General features: G+C 38.0%; 1 protein-coding gene across 3 annotated transcripts in view; it reads right to left on the bottom strand.

Annotated features, from left to right (window-relative positions):
* The window catches only part of COL24A1 (collagen type XXIV alpha 1 chain), a 118,339-nt gene that overhangs the window by 52,891 nt on the left and 43,224 nt on the right, over positions 1-22,224 (bottom strand). For all 3 annotated transcript variants that reach the window (XR_010441210.1, XR_010441211.1, XM_064719938.1), the window contains exons 15-24: positions 21,351-21,404; positions 21,225-21,269; positions 20,779-20,832; positions 20,106-20,159; positions 18,416-18,469; positions 11,510-11,563; positions 7,245-7,298; positions 6,474-6,518; positions 1,399-1,452; positions 324-368 (exon numbers count right to left, since the gene is read on the bottom strand). Coding sequence is in view for 1 of the 3 variants with exons in the window: in XM_064719938.1 (XP_064576008.1) it covers positions 324-368; positions 1,399-1,452; positions 6,474-6,518; positions 7,245-7,298; positions 11,510-11,563; positions 18,416-18,469; positions 20,106-20,159; positions 20,779-20,832; positions 21,225-21,269; positions 21,351-21,404 (513 nt within the window). In the remaining 2 variants the exon portion in view is untranslated. The remainder of the gene's footprint in view (positions 1-323; positions 369-1,398; positions 1,453-6,473; positions 6,519-7,244; positions 7,299-11,509; positions 11,564-18,415; positions 18,470-20,105; positions 20,160-20,778; positions 20,833-21,224; positions 21,270-21,350; positions 21,405-22,224) is intronic.

The following is a 22,224-nucleotide window of genomic DNA, read 5'->3' as shown; positions in this document are numbered from 1 at the left end:
CATCTCAGGCTAAATGCAGCCTCTCAAATGATGCAGTGGAAAAGGATCACTTACTCACTTACATGAACATGCCTTGGAAAATCCCTACAACCACCTGCAATATTCACACAACATGCTGGAAGAAAAGTAGAGTTAATTTTGGAAAAAGTTTAAAATGGGAAATTTCTTTAAAGAGTATGAATCTTAAAGATTACAAAGGTATAACTGACATACTACAGCTTTGAATACAGCAAACTTCATCAGAAATGTCTGCAACCAATTATTCATTCGCTTACAAATAAAACAGAATTAAAAATTAAACCAGAAAGAGAATTCAAGCTTACTGCTTCACCAGTTTTTCCAAGGTTTCCTTGGTCTCCTTTTTCTCCCTGTTAAATGCAGAAAGCAGATGATTGAGTTCACTAGAAAAGTAATTTCTTTCATATGTGTATATTAAAGTCCTCTGTTTTCCTAGGAGCCTCCTTATTTTCTAAATTACATCTGCCAGTTAAAACTTTAAAAGCTAAAATTAAGTAACCAAAACCAATTTTGTCAGTGGCTAATTTTGATCTGGTAAAATGATGTCCTAATATATTCAGGATTTGCCTGCACAAATAAAAACTATCAATTAAGTGCTCACAAAACACATTAGGTCAGCAAACAATATAAATTAATTATTCTATTTTTATTTAAGGCTTTCAGCAAAATACCTTCACTATTTCACTACTGCTTTAAAAGCAGATATTGCCTGTCCACTTTATGATTACTGTAATTTTGTTAAGAAATATTAGGAAAATCGACATTTCAATGACATTTTAACAAACTTCTCCCCCTTCCCCCAAAATCTTGAAACTGTCATTAAGTACTGATTAATTCTGTTCTCCAAAATAACACTGTTACATAACTGGAACATTCTGCCGTGTGTTTCACAGGTGGAAGCCGGGAGTGTAAGCACTATTGCTTATCTGGCTGGGACTATAATCCAGTTATCTAACAATGATAAACAGTTATTTGTGCACTGTTTATGCAGATTGCAGATCACCGCTGGGAAATTCTGCTGCCAGGAGCTCCCCCTTTGAGCAGCAGCCCTTCATCTCATCCCCACTCACACTTCCAAAATCCTGCCAGTGTATGAACTGCCCTGAGCCCCTTGTTGCCCCCTGGTCCAGGCACCCTCACATTCCCAGGCTGCTCAATGTCATTTTAGCAGGTGCAGTCTTTGCTCACACATCCCTGTCTCCTAGAAATCCTGCCTCCTGCATGATTTTCTCCTTTTTCAAAATGGGATCTTGCAAGAAACAGAATCATCAGTATGATACACATTTATATTCTTTTTGTGCTTTCACTGGTATGTCACTGTACATAGCTGTGTGTAACTATTCCAAATACATTATATTTATTTCATAATAAAACCATCACCTTCAAACCTTCTGGTCCAGGATCACCCACATAACCGCTCTGTCCTGGCTTTCCCTAAAGTAAGGATTAGAATAAAATATTGTAAATATTTTATTTCAAAAAGATAATTTCATCCCAGTTTATCCATTTATCAAAATACATGCACTAAAAATGTACAGTTTAGTAATAATTAATATAAAAATTTTAAGCAAGTGTATTTAGAAATCTGTATCTGAAAATACATCATTTAATATTTCATCAACTACTGGAACAGTAAGCAAAATTTTATCAAGTCTTACAGCAGTTAACATTGAGGAAAAACTGTCACAATCCAAGATTGAAACACATTTCAATTTCACATTGAAAAAACATATTAGGGAGACAGAAAAAAAAAAGGCATGGCAATGTTCTCTCCTGGTTAATTCCATCAGAACAGGGACTCAACACTAATAAAATTTGATGCTTAGACTTGAGGGACTGCTGTCATAACTGTCCTTCCTGAACCAGACAAAATCAGCTCAAACACCTTCTCCTTATTCAGCAAATTGATGATTTTGAGTCTCATTTCTCTCCACAAGCATTTTGCTGCTGACAGATCTGGTAGGCATGATACTGTGGTAATAGCACTGCTAGCCAGAAGAAATACAGCAACATCAAATCAGAGCAGGATCACAAAGGGACAGGATCTTTGAAGCACTTCACAACATGCATCCCTCCCTCTGTCATCACTCACACAGACTCACAAAGGCACACAAACTAGAAAGCTTTCCCACTTAATTTTCAATTAGATGTTTATAATGTAATTATGTCTCCTTTTTAAGAAATTGTTTTCCCTCCCAGTATACTTTACTTCCTCTACCACATAAAACATGGCCTGACCATTTGTCTCTCTGGAGAGCACAGCCCTGCCTAGACAGACTTTCCCCATCTGCTCTGAGGAAAAGGCCCTGGTCCAGCAAACAAAGGTCCAGGGGACTGGACCTGGCTCTTGAGCAAGTTGCTGATGAGATTGCTGGAGGCTGACAACTGGAGAAAGAAAATTAATTCAACATTTTAATGATTCAGTATCAAAACCATGCAGATGGGTCCTAAAAAGAAATGACCAGTGGCTGCTCCAGCAAACTAAATAATTGGAATCACCAGAGTCTGTAGTAAAAATTTTCCATTCCATATAAGCTGAAAAAAGAGCAAGTAAAGCAACAGATAATAAAACTTTTCTTAAAAAGAGATGGCATTTTTTCATTTGGCTCTTTTGCTTCAGCTGCTCTGTTCCTGTCTTTCAGAGTATGTTTGTGTTAATTTCTGAGCATCTGAGAAATTCTCTATATGGATAAAATGGTATTAAATTATCTCAGCAGATTCCATGACTTCTTGTGTTAATCCCTTTCTACTACTCTCATTCTCTTTGCCCACCTGAGTGATTTCATTCTGCCCAACGAGTTCCAATAAATAAAATCACTTTAGGAACATATTTTTGTTGTTGCCAATGGACTAATATATGGAAAAGCCAAGAATGTAGGGAGGAAAGACCATGAAGGGAAGTTTTGAAAGAATCAGATAAATCAAATCGTGTCTTTCCACAAGGCTTAACAAAAAACAAGTGATGGGCTTCTGCAGGTCACTACATACGGTTGGACTCCTTTGTTGTAAAGAAACTTAAGGTCTTTATATACAGCAAGACTGTAACATAAAAAAACTTTAAGTGAAATTCATCAAAAGAAAAGCAGTGGCCCCTATAAACTGCCTTGATAATTTTAAGCCTTATGAGAGCTGAACTGGAGTTACAGCTTGTAAAGGTTTCTTGGCTGTCACTCCTCAGCTATATATTAGCTGCAAAGGACATAGAACACATGGAAGGTGATCAGAAAATGGAACAAGTGGATTTAACTGGTAAAGCAATCTGAAACACATGGATTTGGCTTTAAACAGAAATACAATACATTTACACATGGAGGAAAAGTCACTGACAGAAGGGTAAAGCAGGGATGGCTGCTTTTCTACTGGCAAACCCCTGAGAAAATTACTCTTCCAGGGCAGGGCAATCCCAAAGGAAATGTCTGTTTCCTAAAATATTAACTGCAAGTTCTACCCTTCTCTTTCAGGAAACAGCAACCAAGTGTGCTTCCTTTCACCTCACAGCTGGTACTTACAGGTGTGGATATAAATATCTCTCACTATCACTCTATTTCAATCCCTCCACAGGCTTCCCACATGCCTTCAGCCCACAGGCAGGCACTTCCAAAAGATACTGCACTGGGGTGTGGGGCAGAGTTGAGAACATTTTCCACTATCAACAGGAGAAACTGTTTATCTTGTGACTAAATAAATTCCAGCTTCTGTTTCACACATATAGCTCAGAAGGAATCAGCTTGCAACAGTTCCATTTTACTTTCTGATTTAAAACAATCTCCACTCTTTTAAAGGCATTTTCTTCTCCAGCAATGAAGATACTAAAAAAAAAACCAAACAAAAGAAAAGCACCAATGCTTGCATTGAGTGAGCTGAGCTACACTGACAGTTACAGTGTTAATATTTGGATAGCCTTTGAGAGAGAGGGTTAAGTGGGTGGACACTGAATAAACACATCTTTAGTAGGGCAATTCCTGTAGTTTTATGGGACAAATAAGCAAGCACCAAAAAAATCAGTTGGTTTTTATTTTCATTGTAGGTGACATTTTATGGCTGCCAGCTTATCACAAGCCTAAACCTGAACTAGGTATTGGATATTTTCACCAGAAATTGTAAAAGAGATGAGGATTCCAGAAGCACCAGAAACCTGCTCTGCTATTGTTTCGCAAGAATAATGAAGGGTTTACAGTACATCACCTACAAGGATACTTTACCTACCTCAGACAAGCCCCAGAAAATGAAAGTAACAGTGGCTGAGAAGAGAACAAACCTATTTAACCTTGCCCACAAATAAAGGCTGTGGGGCAGGAAGCAAGGCTGTAGTGAGAAAAACACAGGCAAGACTTCCAGATAAAACAGCTAGACATTAGAAAAAAGGACTGTAAACCAGGCAAACAACTGAAGCAGATTGATGAGGAAAATGAAGAATTCCCACTCCTGGAGGCTGCAAAACACAAGTTTAAACATATCTGTCAGCTAAAGACAGAGCTGACAGCTGGTGGTGCCTTGGGGCCTTGCACAGCCTGACCCCTTCTTCAGGTCCCTCCTCTGCCCCCTTGGCCATTTAATGAGTGCAGTGACAACACAGTAGGGACAGTGTTTACTTTCAGGTGCAACATCCACTTCTTAAAACTCCTTTCACTGAAAATGGAAGCAAAAGCTATGCAAACCAAATGAACATCAAACTGCAGTCAAGCAAGCATAATTTAAAAAGACAGATGTGTTCAGCAGCTTATTGACTAAGTCCTGCTACACTGTGTGAGATCTCAGCCCTGGTTGTGACTCTCACCCACACACTCAGTGTGTGTCACACGTGGGAGGGCAGCACCAAGGACAAGCAGAGGTGGGAGCAGAGTGCAGAGCAGCAGCACAAACAAGCTGGCCTGGAGCTGTGAAACAGCTGGAGTCCAGAGAAGCCAGAGAATCCAGGCAAGAGCCTCTGGGCCCCTGGACAAGGAGGAAAAACAGGCAGAGCTGCCCATCAAGCAAAATTCCCTTTTCCCCTATCTCTCATTTCAGGTGTATGTTAGCCAGCAAGCTACTAAAAAAATGTCTAGAGCCAGCAACCCTGGGGCACCTTTCAGATGCACATACTCTGCTCTCAGCTGCTTGCTGTGAGAGAGAAACCAGAGAGCCATAAGACATGCCAATGGTGTGCACATTTCCCACTGAGAGAAATAAAAACCTTAATAATTTAGGTCAAATTGACCCAAAATAGATAAAAAATATTTCAGTTTGCTAGGTTACACAGAAATGTTTCCTCCTGGGTCAGTCTGACAGCGGCTGATGGTGGCCTGTGCGTGCCGGTGACGTGGGGGATGGAAGGTGGTGTCTCACTGCCCATGAGTCACCCACTGCAGCATCTTCCTTTCCAATGGCCACAGCACAACAGGGGAGTTGCTGTCCAGCCATGAAGCCCTGCCCAAGGAGGAGACTCAAAGGATGATGCAGCCAAAATAAAAATTTCCATGAGGCTCTCGGCAGAAGCTCAGACAGATTAAACTCAATATTGAACTAAGTTACAGAATGTTTTGAAATTCTGTTTAATTTTTTGCATGTTTTCCTCAGCTGAAAAACAGAGAGACTTTTGTGGGAAAGTTGTGTGTTTGGTCTTTTGCCTTTTTTTGTTTTGGTATGAGTTTGTTTGTCTTAACACCTAATCTATGTGGCAAATAAATATTTTAATATAATTTTGAACAAAAAGCAAATTCCCAGCTTTGACTAGCTACTGAACAGGAAAAATGACATATGCATATATCCACTCCAAAAGCAGAAAACAGTGGAAAAGACTCTCAAACTCATGCAAGAAATGGGAAGTCATCCAGAATGAAAGCCAAGTCAGTGATTACCACACATAAGCAAATCACGTAAAGGCAGATGATCAAATTGCACTCAATAAACTTAGAGACACTCCTCTAATCCCTAGAGCAGGTTAGTATCCATTTTAGCAGAGAATTTTTCTAAAAATAGGCTTCAAGTTCACTGAAATACTCTCAAACAATAGTATATTTTTATAACTAACAAAAAAATTGGATGATGGTTTTAAACTGCTACCTTTTGAAACATGTCAGCATAAACAGCATGTTTATTGTGACTTTGCAGCTTTATTGTTTTCAGTAACTATCTGCCAGGTTTCTGGTAGATTTCTTAAAGCATACATCCTTCACATTGCTCCCTGTGAGCTGAGTAGAAATATTTTGATATATCAGCTGGTTCAACCCCTAGGAGGTGCATGGCAGTTTCATCTGTCTCAGAGGAGCACTATATTTTGTGCACTATAGCAGTGCCTTTCAAACCCTTTGTATGGAAAATAATTTCCTCTCCCAGCTCTGCTTTGAGCATGTTCTGAGGAAAAACACACATTCAATCAGGAAATGCCATTTTATCACTTCCCACAGTAAACTTACATTTGAAAGCAGTATTCCTACTGAAAAACAGCCTGCCCTACCAAAATTCCTCATACTTACTCTTGGGCCGACTCCTCCAACAGGTCCAGCTGGTCCCACTTCTCCCTAAAAGAAATCAGGACTTCAATGACCTTGATGACAAGTCCAGTTTTAAAAAAGAAAGTCTGCAGCTAACTTTTGTATTTATTATACCACCCTAAGCTTCATGTGTGCTTGCCTGAGTCCAAGTCTGATAGAAACACCTGGAAACAGACCACTGTGCTTACATTCACTCAGTATCTGGCACAGAAGCCCATCATTTAGCCCCTTAGAAGTCTAGAGTTCTACCTTCAGAATCACCAACTAAATTATTTTTAATATTAATTATTTTTAGCATTCAAGATATAAGCTTTTATTTTTATGATGATGAATTAAGAATACTTGATGAATCCATAAGATGAGGAACTGCCTTTCTCCCCTTTCAGTTAATAGGGGTCTAAGTGTTTACTTAAGACTATCTAGAACACTAGATAGTAATTAAATTGGTATATGTTTTCTGTTTCCATACAGCTCCCATTCCCTTCCCTCCCATCTCCCCAGTTTAACTAAAACAACCACATACAGCTCTGGACATATATAATATGAGATTCCACTGAAATTAAAATAAACCACATAATGGATGCATATCCCCATAAGGCTGCTAAAAAAAATTTAAAACACTTGCCAAAATGCAAAAGAAGCTTCAAATTTTGCTTGACAACACCACGCACATCTAACCATTGTTGTCTAACCCTCTTAACCCCTCACAACTTTGAAACATAATCTCTTAATTGGATAATTTTTTCATCTTACCTCAACTCCTTTGGGGCCTTGTGGCCCTGGAGGCCCTCGGTCACCCAGAGCTCCCTAAACATCCAAACAAACACAGTGAGAATTTACATCAAGTGACAATCATGTTGGTCTAGTCTCTCTCCTCCTACAAACCTGGACTAAAACCCAAAACTGAGGTAGCGCACCTAATGTCTTACCATTGTCCACAGAAACATTGAAACCATTGTTCAAATGTTTCCCGTAGAAAGCCAGGCAAAGATGCAGAAAACCAAGCATCATAAAAACTTCTACATAGATTTTGCTGAAGCATTATTCTTTTTTTGTTGTGAGGGAATAAGAATATCTGAACACAATAGAACAAATTCTCCCTTTTGGAAGAGTCAGAGCACACTACCATAGTAAGATTAAAGCATCATCAATGTGCAGACCTTGTATTAGGGAAGTCTTTAGAATAACACGTGTGGACACATTGCAATGGGAAGAAACTACAAAGTGAATTTAGACCACTAGTTTGTCCAAAACTACTTGTGATGTTCAGCCCCTACTTTTCTATTAGGATTATAATCAGCTACCCAGAGATAAAGCACCTTAACCTCTGCCAGCTCAGAGTTTTCATGACTACTCAAACCAACATTTTCAAAACTTTGTTAAAAAGACTTTGCAGCTAGCAGAGTATCAAAAACCTTGGGCACCCCAATTACAATGGGATAATTGGGAAAAGCACTTGACCTGGCATAGTACAACAAAAAAAGTGTAAACATATTAATGCTCTGGGAAACCTAAGCTTAACAATATCAGATAAAGCAACAAGAACAAAGAAGCTGCCCTTTAGGAGAGATATGATTATCCTCTGAGGAAAGCCATGGTGGAAAGTGTAAGCCTTATTAACTGTGTACTAATGAAGCTGAAGTCTAGACTTTGGTCCAGGCATTGGTCCAGTAACAATTTACTCAGCAGGCAAAGTAAAATGGAAGAGAAAAATGGACCAGGCCATCTCAAAGTAGTGAGTGTCATGGAAGAGCCCATCAGTCTGGGAAGGACTGGGGTGGAGTGCTGCTGGACATACCAGCACAAAAGTGACAGGAGGGCTTTCAGCAGTAATTAAAATATTACTAGATAAGTAATATTCTCCTATGGTTAGTAATGACATTTTCTCATTGGCACAGCTGTTTAGTCTAACAGCAAAGCCCATTAGGACATAAGGATTTCAGTGCACTGAAATGCAAATGGCAGCAGCACTGCTACTGTACACACCCTTCCACTGCACTGAACTGAATACAGAGAAAAAATTCCAGGCTGTAAACTGAAGATTAATACTAAATGACATTTCCATCTCCTCCTTGGGGTTTCAGGCAAAAACAGAAAATGAAGGGAGCCAATGCACATGTGCCAAAGCGTCTGGAAAAAAAACAGGAGTCAGCAAATGGGGTATCCTGTATTTCCCATACATAACTTCCCAGCTGACCATTCCTTCCAGAAGAGGTGAAACTCCTAATAATCACTTTATTAAAATGTGTTATACAAACAAACATAAGTTAACAGGGGAAGGAAGCTCTTAGCTTCTTCCATGCTACAACACACACTGCTGGAAAAACTACAGTAGAAGTCAGCATTTTCTGACTATCTTTTCCTCTCACTTTTCTTGCAAAAAAATACTTGCAAAGAATAACATAGGGAACAAACAAAGTTATTTCAGAACTTCTTCAAAACATTCTTATTCCGTTTTTTAAAAAAAAAGTGTTTTGCCATTTTTTTAATAAGCAGTGGATCAAGATCAAACACCTCCTAAAATACTGTTTCCAAGCTGAGTCATGTTCTGTAGACCAAATTACATAATAAATCCTTTGAACATTGATTTAGAAAGATCAGATTTGCTGATTATTTCACTAATTTGGGGAACATTTACAATCCAGAACTTCTATTGGCATTTAGAGACAGCTGATCACACTCAATAGAGCTTAGACATCCAAGAAGTTGAATTTATCCCACACCAGCTCCTAAAAAATAAAGCTTACCCTGCTTTCTTGGCTTTTAAAATGGGTTTTGCTTCTGAGGAAGCATAAACAAAAACATGAGGAAAATAGCAGCATAATGAGAACAGTTTTCTAAAAATAAAAGCTGGAGGAAAATTTTAGAACTGCAGTCAGCTCTAGGCAGCTGGGAATCCCAAAAGCCAAACATTTCCAAAGTCATGCAGAGCTTCTCTCTCAGTACTGGGAGCAGTATAAGAGTTTTTCCAGTTTGGTAATCCTTCTTTTCAAATGTAAGCCATCAGTTGTCCCTGACTAGGGCAGGCTGTCTAAGCTTTTTCTCTAATACCAAATGTGCTGGAGAGCACCAAATCTGGTTCAGCTGTGTAATTCTGTATCAAAGGAACATGGAGTCTCAAACTTTATAGTCCACTTCTTAGTAACTTTTTTCTCTGGAATCTCTGAAAAAGCAACAAATCTGTAACATATGTATTAAACAGAAACAGAATTCTAACAAATTGCTCAGATATAATGTGCAACAATTTGATCCCACTGAAGAAACCAAGCAGCAGGGATTAGATCTGTTACATCGTTCACGTATAATCTTGGGCAATTAAATCTGAACTGCAGCACAAGAACTGCTGTATTTCTCTTCTAGTATTTTCCCTAGACAGAGTCTTTCATCATCACAGGGTGTTTTTTTGTGAACACTCTGGTAACTCAGAAACAAAAGAGCAACAGCCACTGCAATGGTGCGACAAACTCATTCACATAAGGCTGCTAACATTATGCATACATGCCTATAAACAAGTCAGCAAAGCAATAAATCAGAATTGAAGGCGGACACTCTCTATAGAAACACATTTTAACTTCTCCTCAATTTGCCCCATCAGATAACTAGCTCTCAGCCTTCTTAGCCAATTAATGTCTATTTTGGTAAAAGGCTCTTGGCATGGTTGAAAGAGAAGAGATACAGAAAACATTGGCTATGGCTTGAGCAATTTGATTATTTGAAAATGTCTGTTTACTCAAAGAGAACGGGTATGATTTGTTCTTGGACAAATTATATTGTTGGTCTTGCACAGTTCTTTTGCCTCACCAGTTTCTGCCCTCTGGTTTACTTGAAGGTCAAAAAAGGCCTTCATTTTAGTGTAATAAGCAAACTGTCCCTCAGAATAAAGTCATTCAAGTATTATTGCTGCATCTAGTCTCACTTGACGGAGTCTTTCTGGAATAAAAATGCCCAGTAATGTACTACAGAGATAAAGCATTCTCATGCTTTGAGAAGAGGCATCAATGAGACATCTTGACTCATATGTTCTACAATTTCACTTGATTTCTAACTGCATTATTGTGCTTTCATTTCAAAGAGATCTGGCAATGTCTTTGGTCTAAGTTTATAATGGAATTCATTGTTTCAGTCCTTGCATGAATCAAACAGAAATAACTGAAGTGGAATGAATTAGCAAAAAATGCAATTTTTTAGACAATCTAAAGATGCTCAACTTGGTTTCATATACAGATTTCATTCTGCCATACTTGTGCCTATTCACCACAGAAAATACAGTGTAAGAATAGTCCCAAGGCTAATGAGTGAGGAACTTCATTGGTATTTGCCTTTCAACAAGCAGTTAACCTTTAGATATCATCCAATCATTTTCCTCTGGGTTATTTCTGAGCTACCTGTGCTTTTTCTATTAGTCTCTACCATTTCCAATTCAGCAAAAATTTCCTATATCTGCTTTTATTCCAAGCTTCATTGAAAACTCTATCTGTGTAATTATTGCCTAAGTTGGGTCTAAAAATTCAATATCCTAAAGAGCAGAAGCTAAATTATTCTGGCACAGTTTTGTAGATAAATTTTATCCTTAATTGTTATATCTATTGCTTTATCTATAGTTTAATCTGGTGCATAAATTTTACACATTTTCATACCTTCAAATATGATTTCTTTTAAAAATTGTTAAAAACAATTCTTAGAGCAGGTGGAACCTGAGCAATACAAAGATCTGCATACATTTGGCATGCATTCTATTTCAGTGCATATGAAACATATGCTACTTTCTAGCTACATAGCACTTTCTCAAACTTATTTTGCCATTACAAGCTTCCACCTAACACTGTATTTACTCTCAGAACTGTGTGGACAGCATTAAACATTCAAATAACTTCCTCATATAAACATCTGAGGCAAAGTACCTGCATTCTGACAGTAGGATTATCTTCTCATAATGCCAGTGTCCATCTCTCAGAGCCTCCTCCTCAGAGATTAACACTATTTACTGTTATTTTTAAAAGGTTTTCATATAATCTTACCTTAGGACCTTCAGGGCCATTTAATCCAGGTACACCAATATCTCCTGGAAAACCCTAAAGAAATCATTAAGACAAATCATTTGCAGAGTAGAAATGTTTTCAATGTACTTGTTTTGATTCTGTTCATTCATTTAATAAACCTGAGTCACAGAAACAAGAAATAAATTTCTTCTACCATTCCAAAAAATGTCAAAATCCATTATGTTTCCTTGAAAGGACTTGGATAAGTGACAGATTTTAGGCAGCTTTTGTTAAACTCAATTTAGCAGATGTCAGCATGGATTTAATTTCTCTCACGATAAGACTTTTTATCCGCTAAGCAATGTTTGAAATTAAACCATTGGACTGGTTTGGAGGCACAAAAAAAATCACCAGAGAACAGCCTGCATCAAGTCCTGTACTTATGAATTCAACTACTCTTTTCATAAAATTGAGAGAGCAGCTGATGCCCTTGAATCCCCGTTAAGGACAAGATCACTGCAAGATTAAGAAAAAGGGAAGAGGCTTTTGCCTCCAGACCAGCAGGTGATAATCAAGGTCTGGCTGGCACTAACTGAAGGTCATCAGCATGTAGCATTATTCAGAACTGGCCTTTGTGAAATACACTCTAGTGTAGGTCAAGCTGTTAGTAAAGAAAAGGTAATTATGCACAGGAAAGGAATCAACCAAAATTATCACTGCAAACCACCTGGCCAGAAGGCATTGGCTTGGGACACCATGAGGAGGCCTCTGGGTCAGAGGAATTCAGCTCCAGCTAGATTGCTTTAGAAGAAATGAATGTATTTTAAGGAAAAAAATGGTGTCACTAACCTTTATGTAATACAATAGTAGTTAAGTAGTAGTGAGTTAAATTCCATAAACAGCCAGAGAGAATCCATGATCTTACATTTGTAGGATAAAATAAAGCATTGGTAATTGACCCTGTAGTTAGCACACTGCTCATTCAGTCCCCAGACAAGATTTGCTTTTTTAATAAACTTCCACATTTCATTAAATTTTAACCATCTGAAAACAGCAAGACTGCCAGTTCCTCTGAGCAAAATATTTATTACTACATCTAACCAAACCCATGGTCTAACACTCGGGAGAACAAGTCTCCTTCTTCATTAAGAGAAAATCATTATAGATTAAAATATATGCATATTTTTCCAATAATGGAAACAAAAAGCACATACACAGAACCATTTTTAAAAATCAGTTGGATGCTAATGAGTCTGAAAGAAAACCACAAACGAGTAAGAATGGTCTGAGTTTTCAGAAGATGGGCAGCAACTCTAACACTCAATATTACACAATACATCAGTATTGTGAAAATATTGTGAAATACAGTGGTTTCCCTTTCTTTTTCCATAAATAAGCAATTACAAGCAGAGCTGTGCAACAATTCCAACATGCCTCTAGGTGGCACAGAGCATATTATTTACATGTGACCAAGGCCCTGAGACCCACACCTAGAACCCTCACTTGCATCACCCTTCATTTCTATACAGTTCAAAAGAGGAGGTGTTGTTTCTAAAATCCTGGCCACTGCTGTCTGCTGAAATAGATTGAAGAGTTAAGTCAATTCCTTAGAAGTTTTTTTGCTTGTCCTTTCTTTATTTTAAATTTACTTGTTTACAGACCTTAAATAGTTACCAAGGGGTGAGTTGTTTCACATATCTGTAAATCTGCTCATTTCTAATGTGTGAACAAGTGCTAAATGCTGACACAGACAACTTCCTCTTGGCAATAAACATTCCAGTAAACAATCTGCCTAGAAAAATGTTAATTAAGAAAGATTCTAATGCTTTTATGAATGAATAGATCTACTTTATTTATTTATTTGTTTAAATTTTTCTAGAGGGAATTCAGTAAGGACCATGAGATGTAGGTATGGACAAGTACTATTGCAGGTAGAACAAACATGGTATTTTGAAATCTTTTCATGTATTGGGATACAAGAGGGTTACTTGTCTGAGAACATCAACATTAAACAATGCATTTAAAAATTTAAAATCCTCATAATTTTATCTTTTCTGTGAAGATGGATTAAGACTTTTCCTCTTGAGCACAACCATGAAATAAGGCAGATGCTATGGTAGTATTAGAACATTGTTTCTAAGATGTTCTCACATTAATAATCCATGAATAAATGTAATAACCCAGGACACAACCACCCACTTTAGACAATTCCAGAAAATGAATGAACCAGGAAGGAGCTCTTGAAATACCTCAGCAATGGTATTTCATATAATGATTTGCCAATCAGATTCCTCATAGTGAAGTGGGATGTATCTCTGGCAATGCTTAAATTTGAAATGAGTTATTCAGCAGTCAGTTCCATGGGAAGTTACTCCAGATTAAAAATTCATTATTCTTCCATAAGTGAAAGGCCAGGAGATTAATGTATAGTTTCCAGCTGCAATGTAGTTTTCAGACTATTCAGAACCAACCAGCCCTTGGTATTGACCTCTAAAAAAATGCAGATTATTCATTTCCATCAGCCAGAAGCCCAGCAGCTGGTAGGATACAAACTATTTTCAAAATCTTGCTGCAGATGTGGTCTTTTGCCAGCAAAGCACTTTAGAATCCACTTCATTTAATCAAAAGAAATGTGGCATGAAAGAAATCTGAAGTGCCAACTATCTCAACACAAGCATGCCTTATCCTTCCTGTGGGAGTTCTACTTTTTGTACTGAACACTGAAATATAAAATTAACATATTTATTGCTGTCATTTATTGATATAATGTTTAATTTGAAAAAATGCAGAGATGACCAAGTTGTTACTATATTAAGGCATATCTCAGTGCTCCAGAGATGAGCACTCTGCCAAGCTTTTGCTTTTCTTTTGTCTTTCTATGCGGCTGCTAATATGGAAGCAGAATATCAGAAGTATTGAGACATTACACTCCATTTTCAAGGGGAATTCTCTCTCATTGGCAGAATGTCACCTCAAACCATTTTCACATGACATTTGCCAGCATCACTGGCCACCCATCTTCATGCCCTTGGCTGCCCTCGAGGGGATCAGGACAAGCAGGGGTGGAGAGGCGTCGTGGAGGGAAAATGTCTCCAGGGAGTGCAACAGCCCCTTCAGTCACCAGGTTCCCCTGCTCCAGTAAGAGTTCATTCAATCACAGGTTGAAATTGATTTCAATAAGAAATTAGAATAAATTTTGAGAAGCAAGACTGACTGGATGTAGCTACTGAACTTCAACAAGATACCTTATTAGAGATTCATTACTAATTATAATCAAATCACCTCAAGAAGGTTTCTGCAAAAACCTACAATTCTCCAATAAGTGTTTATGATTCTTCTAAAAGCATGTGTTATGCAGACACAGAACTTTGGGAAAGGACCAGATGCAGATTCTGTGCAAAGGCAAGTAGAGAGTATAAGCAATTTCACAAGAGCATTTCCTCAGATATGTGCCAGAGCACACAATTAGTTCAGCCTTTAAATTATCTTTATTTCTATATTTCCTACAAATCATTTGCATGCAACTCATTTGATGCAATATAGAAATAGAAGGCTATGTTATTGCTGCACACCTGGCATTGTTTGCAAAAACTCAAAATCATGTGATAATGCATGTGAAACATGCACTAACAATAAAGGGTTTTTTTAAATGAAGACCTCAAAGCAGCCACTGATTCACTTACAAAATGTTTGCCTTTTTGACTCTTTGCTGTGTTTTGAATGTATCCTTTTCTTTTGTAAGGCTGCTGCCTTGAGCATGGAACACACCAGCTGAGTCCCTTACAGGTACCTTTCTGAAGGAGTGAGCTAATGACTTCAGATCAAAACACAATACTGCACAGATGAAAAAGGTTCTATCGAAGACAATGAAAAATTCTCTCTGCTTCACATGAAACCTAGTTATAACACTCTCAAGGCACATCTAAAAGGAACTATAACTCACCTTCATTTTGGAGGGATAATTAAATGCAATTTCTAGAGCAAAATTTAACTATAAAATATTCTGAATACATGTGGAAGCCTGTCAAAGGCTTGTCTAATTTCATTCACATGAACAATAAGCACTGCATACCTCATTGTACACAGTAAACTGAGACATCATGGGTTAGAACAGTCAGATCTGCACTTTCCAGTCATCATGCCAATAAAACAAAGCTTTACAGAAATTTTATATTTCAGTGGTTCATTTTCAGATGCATGACAAAGCAGTGCAATGATGAAGACTCCACTCCATGAAGTGTTCACTGAGTATATCCAGTGGTTGGTGAGCAGCAGGCATTCAGGCACATGAACTTGGCCTGACACTGCAGGACTCCTGCCCTGAAAGAGTCACTTGGCAGCCAGAACTTGTCTGGCCACCCAGAGAGTGAGAGCCAGACCTCTGTCCCTCCCTCTGCCCTCCTGCCAGCAGCACTGCAGTCCCAAATGGACCCTGGCTAGAGGTGGGTGGCTTATTTCAACTCTGACCTGGTGTACCTTGGCTGCACAGCTGCAGAGGAAAGATTTAGGAAGCAACTCACTGGTGATCTGCATTTCAACCCACAAAACCCCTGTGAGGACGATCAGAGTCTGCCTGCCCTGCTCCCACAGCTGTGTGCAGAGAGAGTTACAGAGCTCAGCTGCTGGAGTGCCAGAGTTACTGCAGTTTACAGGGGAGGAAAATCAGGGACAGCACTTATTCTTTATACTGGGAATGAAACACTCAAATGTGTCACTGGAAAGATCAAAGGATCTTTCCCCAGGTTCTTATTACACATGTACCCAAAACAAACGGGGACAGAGCACATTTAAAAATCCCACTGTCTTAATGTTGGACAAAAAGAGAGAGGAATAGCTGGAAGCAGAGTTTGAGAGGTTCTGCACTGGGCAGACACAGCCTTGTTCCTCCTGCTCACAGCAAAGTCCAACAAATCCCAATATAAGTTTTGGGGGATTTAAAAATTAAATCTTTCACAGAAGGCATATGGTATGGATTGTCACATCTATACTAAATCCAAAGTACTCTGAATACTTGAAAGACACTAATTCATCACATTCTTCTATTTCCAGAAACATCAAGGGAACTTTTAGTATACTATATAATGCATGTTTTCTACGTGGGGTTACAGGAAGTCTGACCATTCAGATAATGAAACAGGAACAAGGAAAGCAGCCCTGTCTGACCTGCTAGCTGTCTGGCTTTGGAAGAAGAGACCTGATCAGACATATTACAGTAGGCTTTTCCTGGGGAAAAATCTATGTTATTTGCTCATACTTCATATATTTGGTTGTGTCTAAATAACTTCTGGCAACAACAACTAATTTATTATTATAAGACAATGTAACTTGAGGGACACATACACTCTTCAGTTTTAAGTTGCTTATTTTAAATTCCTTTCATTATAGAACTTCTAATATCTTCAATTTGTCCAAAATCCCAGTATGTTGCTATCCTACATCCCTTCTGTTTCTATTTTGCCATATGGTGACCATATTTTTATGAAGTAAAAGGTGGAAAAACCTCTTAGTTTATTTGGAACTGTCTTGCATGACTGAAATAAAGAGAAACACTGTTTTGCAGTTTTAAACTGACCATTTTGAAGACAATTACTCAAAAAAAGTGCCTGGACACCCAAGTTTTAATTATCTAGCATCATGCACCTTATTTGCCTTCTAATGATGAAGCAGTTCTGCACTCCTGAGCAAGAGGAAATGCTGAGCTTTTCAGACAGAAAGATTCCCACCCCTATCTGCCCTGAGGGTAACCAGTCCAGGATGATCTTTTCCCCAGACAGAAAGGAGCAGCATGTGTGTGTTGGAATAAGGAACTAGGAAGGGCTCCCAGCAGGGACAGCAGGACACAGGCCTCAAGACCAACAATTTGGGACTAACCTGCCTCAAGTCTCCCTTGCTGGAAGCTATGCAAGGAAAAGATGCAATTAAGAGTCTTGAAAAATCCAAAATCCTGAGCCACAGAGGGTGGCAGCTGTGGACAACATGCACAGGCTTTGTGTCTTCTGCACACTCTTTGACCAAATGAGAGGGACTTATTCTCAGCAGACCACCTTGTGTTGCTGCAATGCACTTTCCAGTGGGTTTTCCCTCAGTGAGGGCTTTTGCCTAATAAGAAAGGTAGGAGCATAGAGCCTTGGACTGAGGAGATGTGCTCATGTAAAGGCAGAAAAAGGATCATTACTAGTATATGTCTTTCATTCATATTTTTTTAAAAAAGGATAACCAACAAACAAAGAAACCCCACCACAAACCAAACAAAACCCAAAATACATTCATTGCAGGAGGCTGATTAGAAAGAACAATCCACAATTTCTGCTTTCATCTCTCCAGCAGATACATATGTCTGTGTATAAACATGTCTTTTTGGTACAGACCACAGCATTTTTCCTTAAAGCCTGTGGTATAAATGCTAAAAAGCACCAAAATGGGACAATTTGGAGACTGAGTTTCTGCACAGACTTCCATAGCACTCAGGACTTCTTAGGAAACTTCACTTCCAAATTCAATTGCTTGGCAACCCTTCCCAGGTGACTTATCCTCTGTGTTTCTTTTAAGTGATAAATATGCAATCAGGCCTGGAAAATGGAAAATCCCATTTGTAAACATGTTTTAATATTTACAAATTTAAGTGTGCCTCAGAAATCACATGAGTCTCACTCCAGGTGTACCCCATAACAATAGGATTCAAGAGACAGCAAATCCTAATCACATGAGCAAATGAAGAACTACTTCGTATGCACAGATCCTGTACATTAACATTTTGCAGAAAAAAATTATGAGCTGGAATCTTTTGTACTCTATGGAGGAGAATGAATTCATCAAATACGACTGAATAAGAAGATGTCCCTAATTCAACTAAGAAAACAGTCTTTTATGGAGCAAACTCCTTTACCTCTTATTTTCATCATTTAGAACCAACATTCAATTTACCGCTACCAAGCAATTTCTTACCTCAGGTCCCTGAGGACCCAATGGTCCACGGGGTCCAGGTTCTCCAATTTTACCCTTGAAAAGAACCCAAACAGTTAAGATTTCTGATGATAATTCATCTTTTAATAACAGATGGCTATGAGGATTTAAAAAACATTTATTAACAAAAAGGCCAACAGAAAGTTGAGATTACTTTTTCACTAAATAGGAAATTTTATATCTGCCTCTCTTTGGATACTATTAAAACTAGTTCTTCATATCTCTTTGAAGTCACAACAAAAAAAAAATCAAATTAGTTTAGAACAGAGAAAATTGGGAGGAATCACATAAAAATCACATTAAATACATATGATTTTCGCAATAAAAACTACATATCATTTAACATCCAGAAAGTAACTGTTACAGATATTGGTTTACACACTTATATATTTTAAGTATCTAATCATAGCCAAAGAAATGGCAGTTTTGTGATTAATAACAGTAAAATTAGGTCCTATCCACATGTAATGGTAGCTTTATACACAAATTTCAACCTATCTAAAAATGGGCCAAATTTCCCTAAGTTATATCTGTTCTTCCAAATTTTCAGACTCTTTCTGCCACCATAAGTAGATGTCACTTGAGCAAAATTAAGGTCTGACCTGGGAAACATTTCTCTAATTTTTAATATGAATGACTTCATTGTAAATTCATTCTACAAAGGTAAATTTCTATTACTTGCAGGACTGAGGTCTCATAGATTAATTTAACATAAGTCACAAGGTTGGTTACATTCAGTTTATGCTTAAAATCCACAGCTCTTTCAGGCACAGGCTGATTCACAAGCTTATCTTAAAAGATCAGCATGTGAATCAGCCTGATCCCGAAAGAGGAAATTCTTGCACCTTTGAAAACAAAAAATATGATTTTTCCCGTCTAAGCTTAAGCAAATATGCATAATTTTAATGCAGAATTCATGTTTATACTGTAAATTCTCCAGGACAAGAAAAGTGTTAATGAATTTAAGGGCCCATGACATTTATGAGATCTAAGTGTGTTCACCAGTTATCAGCTTGATTGTACATTAGAAAATTGACAGTGGACTGAGTGTTGGCAGCTTTTAGTGAAATAGAGACAGATATTGGCACTAAAACAGGTGAGCAAGAGCCAGGTAACCCTGTGCAGTATTGCCTTTTCTGCCTCAACATCTAAAAACCCAGCAGAAGTGGCAGCAGTGCACAGAAGCCTTTAAAGCTGCTGAAAATCAGTAAATACAAGAATTTGTGACTACTCCCATCCCTGTGAGAAATTACTGGCTGTTATTATTGTGATCTCACACATTCCCTGCAAATCCAGCTAGTCCAAATGGTCATCTGCAAGTTCCCAAAGCTCTCAGTGGATTTGTTTCAAATATTATCCACATGTCCATTCCCCCCCACAGCAATTGTCCCAGAATATCTAATATCCTAAGCACTTTATTAAAATTTGACACATATACTAATCTTGGTAATAAAGCTTCACATTTTAGGATCTGACTTGCTCATTAACACCAGTCACTAGAAATAAAAGCAGCTTAGACCTTATTCTTATGCATTTTTAATTAGGCCACTTCTAGGGATTACATGCACTGTGGACATAACAATCACACAAAAAGTGTCAAATATCAACAGTAGTAAAAATATCAACAACACCCAGTGATATAGTGAGAACAAAATTGGATGTGTAAACTTACTGGAGGTCCTGGTTTTCCTCTGATCCCTGGAGGTCCTGGTAAACCAAGAGCACCCTGAAAAAAAGAAAGTTATTAAATAGACATGAAAATTGTTGGGTTTTGTTGGAAGCAATAAATTGCTATATTTTGACACCTGAAACAGGCTTCAAAAGAATTCTTCAGGTCGAAAACTATCTTCTAACATTCAACTTTCATCAAAAGAGTTCTCACAAGATGTGCTATTTTAGGGACTTCTGATGTACTAGCCAAACAGGAAAGAAGATCCTTATTTATCTCAGTCTGATGAAGTGAAGGAGCATGCCAGACTGTGGCTGCTAACCACAGTAGGTCCAGGTGAGCTGCAGATGAACCTCAAGGGGCAAGGGAAAAATGCCTTTTACAACAGTTCCTCAGAAAGACTGAGACCACACCATAATCCTTGTTTGATGCATCTCCATACACACAGCTGCCAGAGTTCTGCTTGTGCTCTTTACTTGGCTTTGTGCACACTCCCATAAATGAGTTTTAATTAGCACAGAATTTCTTAAAAATATGTTAATACAGTGATATCCAGATAGTATTACTACTGCATTCTACTTTTATGCAACCAACCTGCTGCATTTAAAGAGACTCATAAGCCTGATGAAGTTGCTGAAATGGGATAATTTTGCAAAAAAATGCAGTTATAACTTACCTTGTCTCCTGGGTACCCCTGATCTCCTGGCTCTCCTGCAAGGCCATGTTCACCCTAAACAATATATAATTTTATACAGACATATGTGTGTGGCTTAAAATGGGGTAGTTTTCAGAAATAGACAAAGATTAATTCAATATTCACTACTTGAAACTAACACAGATCTTTGACAATGCAAGGTGCTGCACTGAAATAACTCTTCCAGGAAAGTCTAAAGACACAGACCTGGATATTATTATGTTCAGTAGTTAGTGTTCTGTTCAGAAAAAACCTTGTCTAAACTACCAGATCATGAGTCTAACACAAATCTAAAAAATAAAAATCAGAAGACCAAAGAAATCAAAAGGAAAAATGGAAAGCTTCACCAAGCACATGATGCTCAAGTTTTAATGAAGAGAGCCTGAAAGAACTGTGTATCTCCAAGATAATGAAAATATTTAAATCACCTTATCACCTTTCATTCCAGGCTGTCCCACACTCCCTGGGAAACCCTGTTAAAGTAAAGAAAACATAAATCCAATGCTTGACTATAATTTGGAAAGCAGCATATGTGGGATGACTGAATACCATACCGTGGGCCCTGGAATTCCTGATGGTCCACTCGGTCCTGCTGGCCCAATGTCTCCCTATCAAACAGCAAGAAAGGTGACTACATTTGGTGAAAGGGAGTAACCTAAAGACTCTTAACAGAATGTGGCATTTTTCTGCACCACAGAGAGAAACCAAAATATTTTTAGGTTAATTTCTTAGGTAAAAGCAAAGGTATTGGTATCATAGGCCCTCCATGTTTACAGTTCCCAACATCATCAGCAGAAACACAAGAAACCAAACCTGCCTCTTCTCCTGTAGATTATAAACTCAAGAGAAGATCTCAGTGTATTAGGCAATGCCAATTAAGGAAGCTTTCTTTTGTACTGCAGCTGCATATTCAGTGGCCATCACTGCTGTCCTAGGGGTTACATAACAGCACTTCTCTGTAGGCATCAAATTTGGCTTAAAGAAATTATTCCATGATGAGTAGGGCCATAAAAAGCAGCCTTTTTAATGGTCCTTTTACTCAATTTTTTATCCATCAGTGACTTCCATGAGTTAAAAGAAAAAGAAAAAAAACGCGATGTGACTCTAAATACCACATGTGCAGAATCAAACTTATGTTCCAATGGGCATGCTAACCTTTTCTGTTCTAATGTACCTTTAAAGTCCTTACTACAGCTCTTCTTTCTGGGATTTATTTAGGCAGTTTTATGACAGGAAAAAAAAAAGTGAGTCACAAAAATTAAGAATGTTTAAAGATCAGCACAGCAATAATACTAATGAAAAAGCGTGAGCTAAACATAAGACCTGACTCAGAATAGTTAAGACTATACTACAAAGGGAGAAGTCTATCTGCTTTCTGCCTATTCAAGCTTGGGGGGAAAAAAAACCCAAAAGACAATGTAATATCTC

Source organism: Zonotrichia leucophrys, chromosome 8 (genome assembly GCF_028769735.1).
Source record: "Zonotrichia leucophrys gambelii isolate GWCS_2022_RI chromosome 8, RI_Zleu_2.0, whole genome shotgun sequence".
Classification (NCBI taxonomy): Eukaryota; Metazoa; Chordata; class Aves; order Passeriformes; family Passerellidae; genus Zonotrichia; species Zonotrichia leucophrys.
The sequence above is the reverse complement of the archived record's forward strand: the minus strand, read 5'-3'. Positions and strand labels throughout refer to the sequence as shown.